Source organism: Mauremys mutica, chromosome 9, assembly GCF_020497125.1.
Source record: "Mauremys mutica isolate MM-2020 ecotype Southern chromosome 9, ASM2049712v1, whole genome shotgun sequence".
NCBI lineage: Eukaryota > Metazoa > Chordata > Testudines > Geoemydidae > Mauremys > Mauremys mutica.
In genome coordinates this window covers 78,754,505-78,766,956 of record NC_059080.1, presented here as the reverse complement: position 1 = coordinate 78,766,956, position 12,452 = coordinate 78,754,505, and the positions used below count along the sequence as shown (strand labels likewise).

Here is a 12,452-nt window from a genome sequence, read left to right as displayed (position 1 = left end):
GGGACAGTACAGCAGGCAAATCTCATTTTTAGCCCCATTAGGTGGGGTGTTAATTTCAGTGCTTGTACCCTCCTCATTGCAGCGGCTACTGTGCATTGAGACCCTTCCAGAACATGACTGACAGTGATGATTGCTAGAAGAGTTTCCACAAACGTGTCAGGCTAGAGATGTGACTGTTTCACTGCTCAAGCTTACCAAGTATCTCCAATCTGGAAACCTCCTTTAGGATTCTAGTCAAGAAAATATTTATAAACTTACAATCTGACTAAACTTTTAATACATATATAGCTTAGTGCTGGTGGTTATACTAATTGTACTTATTCATTTTCATCAGCTGGTGGTTGAGGTTCTGTAGTTTCTGCATCAGAGTGTTGCTCTTTTAAGACTTCTGAACGCATGCTCCACACCTCGTCCCTCTCAGATTTTGAAAGGCACTTCAGATTCTTAAACCTTGGGTTGAGTGCTGTAGCTATCTTTAGAGATCTCACATCGGTACCTTCTTTGCATTTTGTTAAATCTGCAGTGAAAGTGTTCTTAAAACGAACAACATGCTGGGGTATCATCCAAGACTGCTATAACATGAAATATATGGCAGAATGCAGGTAAAACACAGAGCAGGAGGCATACAATGCTCCCCCAAGGAGTTCAGTCACAAATTTAATTAATGCATTATTTTTTTAACGAGTGTCATCAGCATGGAATCATGTCCTCTGGAATGGTGGCCAAAGCATGAAGGGCCATACAAATGTTTAATGTATCCGGCATGTAAATACCTTGCAGTGCTGGCTACAAAAGTGCCATGTGAATGTCTGGTCTCACTTTCTGGTGACATTGTAAATAAGAAGCAGACAGCAATATCTCCCATAAATGTAAACAAACTAGTTTGTCTTAGCAATTGGCTGAACAAGAAGTAGGACTGAGTGGACTTGTAGGCTCTAAAGTTTTACGTTGTTTTGTTTTTGAGTGCAGTTATGTAAAAAAAGAAATTTACATTGTAAGTTGCGCTTTCACAATAAAGAGATTCCACTAAGGTACTTGTATGAGGTAAATTGAAAAATACAATTTCTTTTGTCATTTTTACAGGGCAAATATTTATAATAAAAATAATATAAAGTGAACACTGCATATGTTATATTCTGTGTTGTAATTGAAGTCAATACATTGGAAAATGTAGAAAAACATCCAAAATATTTAATAAATTTCAATTGGTATTCTATTGTTTAACAGTTGAATTAAAACTGTGATTAATCATGATTAATTTTTTTAGTCGCGATTCATTTTTTTTAGTTAATTGCGTGACTTAACTGCAATTAATTGACAGCCCCAATATATACACACATACTTATAGTCTTTCCCTTACCTTGTAGCTACAACAAAACAAACAAACAAACAAACATACTAATGGGGGAGAGTCAAACCTGGCTATCTTTAAGTTACACTCTTGTTCATAAAAGGGATCACCACACCTCTACAGCAAGGGGTCACTTACAATTAAAGGGGACAAATAAAGTGTCTTAATATGCAAAATCTTTTCTTTTTACAGGGCAGGGAACAGTCATAATAGCTGCCTTGCTTAGCAGGGAAACTGCCAGGTTCACAATTCTCTCTTCAGCATGGTCCAAATAAATAGAGCTAATTTTCCTTTGTAATGGTGGGCTCTGTTTTAACAGGGTCTAAAAACAGTATAGTTCGGAGCCTCCTTTTTGGTAGGAAAAATAAGCATAAAAAGCACCCTTCTGAGCAGGGTGGAATAAAAAAATCCAGATCTTCCTTTACAGAAGGATGGGGGAGGGGGAAAGGAGAGACAAGTGACAACGCAGGAGTCTTATACATTTGGCTCCAGAGCACAGGAGTCCTACATCCTCTCTCCTCAGGGCTGAATGAATTTCAGCACCAGAGCAAACAAGCCCACGTACCCATCCCTCTTTACAGATGATTCAGCACAAAGCTATACCAAGGCCCTTTTTCCCAGGAAGGAGCAGAGCAGGATCTCCTTTCATGCCCTCCCTACCCACTTCCTCTTCTCCCAGACAACATCCTCACTGCCCTACCACCTCTCTCAGGCCCTCTGGCCACAAATCTGATCTAACCACCTACTGAAGCCATCCTTCAATCACTCTGCCCTTACCACTTCCCTATGCTCCTCCCTCACGCCTCTATCCCCCCTCCCCACCCCATGTTACCAACCCATTGCCCACCTATACAACGCTTCCTGCTACCTTCCATGCACTTTTAGTAGCTAAGAAAAGCCGCACAAACCCATTTACGTTGTAGTTAGATTATGCAACTCCTAACCAAACATAGTATGTCAATTTAAAAAAAACCACTAAAAACTATGGAAGTCACCTTCTAAGGTTAACTATACAATCCTGACCAATTCAGTGACACAAATCCATAGATTAGAAATGTCGGTAAGGCCAACCCTCTGCCTAATTCCAGTCTTTCCCTCTTTGTTGCTTTCACACTGAAGGCCTAACACTAGATACCTTTACACAGTGAAGGGACAAATGAGTTCTAATAGCAATGCCCTGAATTAGTATTGTGTTGGAAAGTTTGTTTTTTCTCTCCAAATCCAACAAAATATTTAAGGCTTAAAATTAATTAATGTGTGTTTTCCAGCTGAAGCCACATTCTATATTTTCCAGACTCTGAAGAATCAAAAAGCAAAGACAATGCAGTCTTTTTCTATCTAGGTCAGAGTTGATCACATGTGCAAAACCAGCTGTGCTTTAAGACATTAGCACCTTGTAAGTCAGTATGTACCCAAATCTCAGTCCCTGCGGGGGAACAACCACTCTTCTGTTTGTTATTTGATTTCTTCTAACAGACTGAATGAGGAGTGGTGACCTTTTCTAAACACTTTCCATCAGAATAATGTCATTTTATCAGCAGTGCCTTGGTGCTTGTGTGGGTGAAAACAATTAAAAATAATAAGTAACAATGACCATAAAATTCAGTGTCTGACTGCTGATCTCCATGTTTGTGGTTAGTTGTGCACCTCCTCCCTTTTTCCTGAGCTAATATCCATAAAAATCTATATCTATAGCCTCACTCTGAAACCAGCTTTTTCTCTTGCTGCAACTAGAGGAAAGGCCAATTTCTGTTGTGTACCATTTTGAGCAAGGATAATAAATAGGGATAAAATATGACCTATTCAGAGCACGCCTTAGATGTGCCTATGACAATATTCTACCCCAAAACCAAAATATAGGCAACTCCACTACACATGATTATATCACAATAAAAAAGGTCAGCCTGAAGATGTAGGTGAGCATTAGCAAGATAATTCTTTGGAAAAACACCCAAACTTAACAGACTAATTTCCAATGACAGAGAGCAAGAGAGAATTCTTCAGTTCCATCCAGCCTTCTGCTGTTGGAGAAGAGGAATCCTGCTTCATGTGCTTGCGGCTATGTCTGGTTGTCAACATTGTACAAAGCTTTGTAAGGAACATTTTTCCAAATATATGGAGGGTTCCAGCTCTGAACCTATATAATTCATATGTAATTCCAGGCTCCCAGCACTTATTTTGTTGATAAAAATAAATCTTTTCAACCCCTTTCCTTTCAGAAGTGACAAGAGTCCTCAAGAGTCATGGTGGTTAAGAGGTGCTGAGCACCCACAACTCCACTGAAATCAATGCTGGAGATCCATCATCTAATAGGATTTGGCCCAAACTGATTATATTGATTATTTTTATATATGCAAAGTGAGCTTCTTTATCATCTCCTATAAATGCAAAGTCTGAAAGACGTACAGTACATTGCGGTAGAATCAAAGGCAAGTTTAATTTTGATAACAATAATAATGAAAAATTAAGGAAAAATATGATAATCATTGCACACACATTCTGTTTTTATACATAGCTGTAAAAAATGTTGACTTCTTGAAGATTGTGTGTTTTTCTTAGGGAGAAGGTACTAGCACATCAAAATCAATAAATATTCAAATAGATGCCACGTGTACAAACAAACAAAAACTCAGGGCTGTGACTTTTCATGATTCCAAAACCTTTAGGACACATTTTTAATGTACAAAACATTTACATTTGTGTTAAAGCATATTCATGAATATAGACTGACTTAGATTTGTGTCTTGTTTGAGTCCATATCATGTCTAAGCCTAGATTTTAAAATGTGTTGTATGCAAGTGTTATACTAATGAAATAAATACAGCTAACTTAAAATCATAAGGCTTACCATATGAGTAGTAAGAGAAACACAAGCCACAAAATGGTGTTAGTGCAAGGTTGTAATCTTCAGCGTTTTATTTGTTTTGATGTTACAGTATCCAATGTTGTTAAATTACACTTTGTTTTTTGCAGTAAACAAAAAAGCTAACAAATGTGATTAGACAAAGTCTAATAATGGCACCAAAACCTAATTACATATTTATAACAGCTGTCATATTCACAGCCATTCAAATTCAGTTATGTTTTCAACTGCTTCCTTGCATTCTGCCAAGAAGAGAAACATACCCACACAAGTGCCAGCCACAAAGGCTTCTCAGGCTTACACAAAATTGTCCTTACCTCCAGGGCTGACGAGAGGGGGAGGAAGCCAGTACAAATTACCAGGGCCCGGCGGTCTGGAAGGGGGCCCGGGGCCCGGCTTCCCCGGCCCTGTTTAGCCAGTCCGCCCTTACTGGGGGGCCTGAAAAATTGTTTCACCGGGGCCCGAACCCACTCTCAGTGGCCCTGCTTACCTCAGCCATGGAATTTGGTCCCTGACCTTCCCTTAGGGTGACCAGACATCCTGATAAAATCGGGACCATCCTGATATTTAGGTGTTTGTCCCACGTCCCGACTGATCTTTGGTCAGGACGCGATATTTCGTTCCACTGGCAGCACTCACCCTTTTTATTTATTTATTTGTTTGTTTATTTTTTGCAGCTCCACCGGCAGCACTCGGCTTTTTCCTTTCTTTCTTTCTTTTTTTTGCTGCTCCGCCGGCAGCACTCGGCTTTTCCCCCTCCCCCTCGCTACTCTGCCGGCGGACCCCCCCATGTGTCCTAATCCCCCCCCATGTGTTCTGATATTTTCTCCCTCTCATCTGGTCACCCTACCTGCCCTTCATCTCCACCCTCCCTTGTACTCCAGACTCCTTTCTCACTGATGACTATGGGAACTGACCACCACTGATGATATTAAATGGGCTACCTCAAACATTTTATGGTTAAGTGATCCCACTGATATCCATTCAAGGGTGAGGAGAAGGACACTAAGATGGATCAGCACACGTACAGGCTTATGAGGCATGGATTGTAATAGAGAAGTCCTGAAAGATAAAGACTCTTTGGGAAGTATGATTTGCTGTGATAGGTCAGCAGCAGGACCCACAGAATAAACAGAGGAAGGAAGTGGGCAGAGTGGGTAGGGGTAGTGAGGTGTAAAAGGATCTGCTGCAGGGGAAGTTGTATTCTTGTGTAGAGAAATTCAAGGCTAGTAACTGATGGTAGTAAGGGCGATTGTACTTGGATTTTGTATCCCAGTGATGAAAGAGCACTTAGATTAGAGACAGCCTAAGTCACCTGCCAGAGTAGGCAAGAAGCCAACCTGAACCCAAACATTGTAGAGAAATGTATAGTTTCAGTATGGCATTTCACTTCCACAATTTTCAGCAGGGATCCTTTTCTCTCCAAATATAGTGTTTCACCCAGACCCAGTGAATAAGAGCCAAATACATTAAATATCCCTTTTCACTTTATAAGTTTACATTTACCCACTCAATATATTTATTTGCTACTCTATGTCCTAGAGCTAAATCAGTTGGACTTGTAATAAACATTAGAACCCCATGAATTGCATCCTCAATGTGGTCATGTATTACTTCAATTCCTACTTCCCTAAGTCGTGAGACATACATGATTCCATCATCCCTCAAGACATCATGTTGACACGTGAGGACATATGTCACAGGTAAGCCAAGTAACTTGGTATCATCAACCAAGAGTGGTGCTGCTCTTGGATCCAGAAATCCTGGATATTTTTTTCCAAGCATGGAACTTCCATAAATGGGGCTGGCATAAACATGATCCTTTTTAAACTTTTCAGGCAGTAAATTGCTCCAGTTTACAAACCTAAACAAATGGCTTGATTCTGCAGGGACATGTCTATTGGAAGCCATAGCTTCTTGAAGAGAGACATCAGTAGTAAAGTATTCACTCCAGAATCTGACCATCAATGACTTGGGCAGAATTGGCTTGTTCTCATTATCTTTATAGGAGGGCAAATCCAGATCAAGGGTCTGAAGAGCAGGATAAAGTAAAGCTTGGATCTTAAGTTTAACTTTAACTTCAAGGTCATCTAGCAGCTGTAAAAATTAAAATGTTTACACAATCAATTAAAGGTTTCAGTTCCCTGACAATGACTGAAGATCCTACAAGAAATGAAATATGTTTATTTTACAGCATAAGCAAAATAAAACAAAATAAAACAGATTAATAAAAAATATAAATTCATAGGAAGGTCACTCAAGACTACATTGTTGTACAAAAGCTCTGAGCATATCTTGAATGATACTAACGGTTTTCCCATGTAAAGTGCTAATTAAAGAAATAGTTCCATATTATTTCTTGTGCTGAATGAAAATAATACATCTGAAAATGTTCTTCTTTAAAGGGCATTAATTAGAAGTCACTGGTGCATTTCTAACTAGTTTAAAATGCTATTTTGTAATATCCATGATTTATGAAGCACAGACTTTTGAGACTTCATTAACTATTTTGCACCACATAAGCTTTATCCACTCTGTCTTACTAAATCTGAGGAGAGATTTAGGGCTCTAATAATTGAGCTTTCATGCATCCTTAACACGTGGAGAACAAAATGAGAGTATATTAAATGAATTCAACACCATGGTTGCTTAAATGTCATCCTAGCCTTCTCCTGGCTGTACTGACCACCATGAACTTGGAACATTTCCAAAGCAGCAACTTTACAAAATACAAATAATTTCTTCTAGGGCAGTAACATCTTCACTTCAGTACAGAATACCTTAACTGAACACAACAACCCCCTTACAAGGCTGTACTACACTGAACAGTTGCTAACATTTAAGCACCTTTTGCAGTAGCATTTAATCAAAATGGACCAAATTCTGCAATTATTTTTAAAAATTCCCCATTACACGGGGTTTCACCTGAATAATGGCTTCATGATTTGACAGTAATTATTATAGTATTAAGTAGAGCTTTTTTCTGCAGGGGTATCCAGATTTGGGAGGTGCACCCCCCCCCCCCCCGCATGTTGTGACATCAGGTGCGGCATTTATCAATAACTGCTACAGTGTTATTAAGTGGCAGCATTAGTAAGAGCAACTAAAGTAAATAGTGCCGAGGCAGTTTGTTCAATCTGAGATACAAAAAACACATTCACCAACCTGAAAACTGATGTTTGTTATCTACCCACTTATGTCTGATTCAGCTCTCACTGACACCAGCATAAATAGAGATGAAAAATGACTGGGAGGCAGATTTTTTTTCAATGAACTGAGATATTTAAGATATTTAAATTTAAAAAATATTTTGCTAAATCACCCTGGTAAGAAAAATGAGCAGAACAAATCTCTAGACCTGTAAAATATAAACAACATACCTGCTGTGCCACTGCTGCAGCTAAGTTACCTCCTGCACTATCTCCTGAAATACAGATCCGATTTGGGTCCACCCCATATTGCGCAAGAACACTGTTTTGTAGGAAGAACTTCACTACAGTGTACACATCTTCAAACTGAACTGGAAAATGATACATCGGAGCTAATCTGTACCTTTGGGGAAGAAAAACAAATGTGTTAGTTGGAGCTGCCTGGCAAATCAAATACATTTTAAAGATGCTAATTTTCATGAAAATTCACACATTATTCCAGTAGCAAAATTTTACCATTTCCCTTCCCCCCCCCGCACAACCTGACAGTAAAAGGGTTGAAATTTCTTTCATGGGGTCATTTGTCAATTTTCATCAGAGTTAGTTAAAATGGCAATATTTTGCCAGTGGGCCTTTTCTCTCCTTCCGTTCCACTGAAGATATAAACAAATCATGGTCCTGGTAGTTATTGCCCTAACGTATTCAAAATTAGCAGTGAACTTCCATTGTTCTGCAATTACCCGCTGACTACAATACATACACTGATTTGTTTCACTTCTATCATGCTCTCTCTGTTCCAGGGGTTGTGATAAGCAGTACTACTACATGTGACTGGTTTGGTGTTATTGTGATTAAAGAAATCCCCTCCCCCCCGCATATTTTGAGAACATCTGAATGCTATGTAAATGTATTCATTGCATTGTCACTGTTCTACAGATCTGTGTAATGAAAATAATTGCATATCAGCATATATCACTGTTATAATAATTGTGCTGCTAGAGAAAACATGGAGAAAAATCCCATCACCTCTGGGTGGTTACTGATTTAAAGAAAGTTCATGAATGATGAAGCCACTACTGGGAGCTGAAGCGCAACTCTGTCCCAAGTAGACAACTAGCCAAATGCATAAAATACTATGAAACACTCTACTCGTCCATCACTGAAGACACCAGTACAGGCTAGGTCCTGGACAGGGTGCATTATATTCAAGACTGGGGCCCAGAGGGCAAACAATAAATCAGTAAAAAAATTATTTCAGTCACTAAAGTTAACAAATGGGGCTCTGAACATACACTCAGGGAACAGATTGTGGAGTAAGAAGGCACCATTTTCCATAGTCACTGTTTAAAGTGTTTTACATTTTTAAAGAAGTTTTAGAAACTGGGGGGTGGGGGGGGCGCAGAGATGAATGATGCTCGTGCCATGGTGAGTCCCTGAGACAGCCTATTGATAGGATGGCTCAGAAAAGCCCTGGTGGAATGGGCTGTGTACTGAGTCTTAGTCCAGATCTAAAAAAAGGCAGTCAACACAAACAATTTTGTGAGTGCCTGCAGCATATGTGCAGTGGAAACAGTAACGTAATCGCCTCAAGCTGCCAGGCTGTGGCCCTTGGGGTGACAGATCACTGGCGGATACATTTTTTCCTATTGCTTCCTCTAATCCTGCTCACCTGCATGCAGAAGTGTGCAAAAAGCAAAGAGCCTCCTTGCATCCTTTCCCTGGAGTGCATCCAGGAACACAGGGTAAGATGCTGTCCTATCAGAGCAGTACTGTTGCTCTCCCTACTCCTGCTCTCTTTCAAATTTAATGTCCCAGCCCTTCATTTCTTATCTAGCATATTTTAAAATAAAAATAGGGTATTTGCGGAGGAAAACTTAATCCCTTGGTTGATGAACAGCCATATCACCATGGCTGACAGTTAGGGTTGGTGCCTGGGAAACCTTGATTCACGGTATAAGGCAATTAAAATGAGTTCTAACAATCTAATGGAGTGCCTGTTAATTTAATGTTAGTTTTACAAGACAATGTAATTACTACAGTGGAGTCTGGTGTGCCAAGCCAATTTCCTATTGCAAAGAGGCAGTTACAGAAACAATGGCAATCCTAGAAGTAGTCTTCAATTGATTATATTACTGTGTTCTTAATACCCTCTACTGCAGTTTTTTTCTATAATTAGGCCACCCATGGTCATCAGTGGTTTGCTCCGCATTGCAAATGACTCTTTGATAGTGACATTTGAATGGTGAACTGAAAATAAAATCCATGTTTGACATTTAATAATGAACTTCCTATGGGCAATGCTTTTTAAAAAGATACACAGGCCTTGGGTTCTGTGGATGCATTTGTATTGTATAGCTACATAACTATCTTGAGTAATTACACATGACATCCTAAGTCCAAAGCAGATTGTGAAGAGTTACAAATGGATCCCACAAAACTGGGTGACTGGGAAACAAAATGGCAGATGAAATTAAATGTTGATAAATGCAAAGTAAGGCACATTGGAAAATATAATCCCCACTATACATATAATATGATGGAGTCTTAATTAGCTGTTACCACTCAGGAAAGATCTTGGAGTCATTGTGGAAAATTCTCTGAAAATATCTGTTCAATGTGCAGAGGCAGTCAAAAAAGTGAACAGAATGTTTGGAACCATTAGGACAGGGATTGATAATAAGACAGAAAATATCATAAGGCAATTATACAAAGCCATGATACACCCACACATTGACTACTGAATGCAGTACTGGTAACTCCAGCTCAACAAAGATATATTAGAATTGGAAAGAGTACAGAGAAGGGCAACAAAAATGATTAGGGGTATGGAACAGCTTCCATATGAGGAGAGTTTTAAAAGGCTGTGACTTTTCAGCTTGGACAAAGAGGACTAAGTAGGGATATGACTGAGGTTTATAAAGTCATGAATGGTGTGGAGAAAGTGAAAGTGTTATTTACCCCTTCACATCACACAAGAACCAGGAGTCATTCAATGAAATTAATAGGCACCAGGTTTAAAACAAAAGGAAGTACTGCTTCACACAACTGACAGTCAACTTGTGGAACTCATTGCCAGGGGATGTTGTGAAGGTCAAAAGTATAACTGGGTTCAAAAAATAATTAGATGAGTTCATGGAGGATAGGTCCATCAATGGCTATCAGCCAAAATGGTCAGGGATGGAAACCCAAGCTCTGGGTGTCTCTAAGCTTCGGACTGTCAGATGCTGGGACTGGACAACAGTGATCACGTGATAATGCTGTTCTGTTCACCCTCTGAAGCATCTGGCACTGGCCACTGTCTGAAGACAGGATAATGAGCTAGATGGATTATTGAACTAATCTGGTATGTCCATTCTTATGCTTTACTTACACCATTAAATATAACGGATGTGCACTGCCAGAGAGCAGGGCTGGGGTACTGCCAGGGTCAGAGCTATTACAGAGGCACAGATAGCACTGGCCACTTGCAGATTTCTAAAGATTCACATGAATACATGGAGGTTTAATCAAGTTTGGGGTGGCCACTGCAGTCTTTTCTTGGGAAGGGAAATACCATGTTCCACTCCCTTACACCAGTCTGGCCAGTGTGGTGGGGAGAGACTCAGTAAAGAGAACATGGAAACTTCCTTCCTCTGTAATCCTTTCCATGGACTTTTCTGCAGGAAGGAGTGATCTGCTGTAGGCTTTTCTACTATGCCCAACACCCTAGTAATGGAGTGCCTGTGATAAATCTCTTGCTTCAAGGATGTACAATTCAACTATAAAAACCTATTTCTGGTGTGAACTTGATTAAAATGAAGAGTCGTAATTTTCTAAATAAAATCAAACTTTATATTTCAAAGTTACAAAAATGTAAAAGCTGAGATATGGGAAAAAGAGGAACAGGGCAGCTTCAAAGGCCTTTTAAAAGGTGCAAAAAATGGCTTCCAAACTTAAGCTGATTTTTTTCCATATTGTATATGCCTGTCAAACATGGACCCATTCTTTTTAATAGACAAAGACACAACTAAATAAAACACTGAGCTAATTGAAACTCAGCTTATCTCATCACCACCCTAGGGTGGCCAGGTGCCCAGTTTTCAGCCAGAACGTCCAGTTGAAAAGGGAACCTGACAGCATCCGGTCAGTTTCACTGACCAGACACCCAAAGTCCAGTTACTGTGAGAGAGGGAAGTGGGGAGGCGCTGGGTCATCACCCGTGCCAGTCCCTACTCAGCCAGGGCAGCTCTCAGCCCCGGCTCCGCAGGGGAGTCTCTCCTGACTCAGGCGGGGAGGGAAGGGTGTGTGTAGGAGGGGGAAAGCAGCGAGCGACAAGGGGGAAGGGGAAAAAGGAGTGGATGGGGGCGGGGCCTGGGGTGGAAGAGGCGGGGCCGGGTCAGTTCCAGCACTCCTGCTTGAGTGTCCAGTTTTTAAATATTACCATGTGGTAACCCTACCTCCCCCCTGCACATACCAATAGAATTTAATTTCATTTTGTAATGGCATTATAAAGGTGTGGATTCCATGCCAGTCTTTCCAGCTATTTGAATGAGCTGCTTTGGATCAGGACCTCTGGAAGGAGAAGGGAAAGCAGTCAGGAAGGATGCTGCTCTTTTCCTCCCTAACCTATTCCATGGAAAGGGATCTGCGGGTCTTTGCTCTTGTCTGTTCACTTTTCTGCAGGGAAGTATGGGGCCCACTGTAAGTGAAAAATCTGACATAAAGGGGAGTGCTAACAATTAGAAAATGCCTATAACGATGGCTGGGCACATCTGGAGAAGTAGGCAGAGCAGAAGGTTAGCTACCCACTCCCCTCACAAAAGAATACCCAGCACTACCACTGGGACAGTGTTCACTATTAAAATCTTTGAAGTTTTTGTTTGCAAGTAATTATTGTTAACCACATAAAACACGTACCCCAACACAAACATATAGCAAACAAAGGATCATTTATCCCAACACCTAGTTCAGTCTAGAAACAGAATCTCTCTTACTCGACTGATACGACAACAGCATTTAGTTTGTTTGCAGTCCATCTTGACAGGAGGTCATAGGGTTCCATGGCTGAAATGAAATAAGTCACTTAAAGCATATTTGATTGCACTTATAA

At 40.2% G+C, this 12,452-nt stretch overlaps 1 protein-coding gene across 3 annotated transcripts in view; it reads right to left on the bottom strand.

Moving 5' to 3' along the window:
• Positions 1–5,033: 5,033 nt before the first annotated feature.
• Positions 5,034–12,452, bottom strand: part of AADAC (arylacetamide deacetylase) — a 106,370-nt gene continuing 98,951 nt past the window's right edge. For all 3 annotated transcript variants that reach the window (XM_045030784.1, XM_045030782.1, XM_045030783.1), the window contains exons 3-5: positions 12,337–12,406; positions 7,595–7,766; positions 5,034–6,311 (exon numbers count right to left, since the gene is read on the bottom strand). In XM_045030784.1, coding sequence (XP_044886719.1) covers positions 5,703–6,311; positions 7,595–7,766; positions 12,337–12,406 — 851 coding nt within the window. In that variant the 3' untranslated portion in view covers positions 5,034–5,702. The remainder of the gene's footprint in view (positions 6,312–7,594; positions 7,767–12,336; positions 12,407–12,452) is intronic.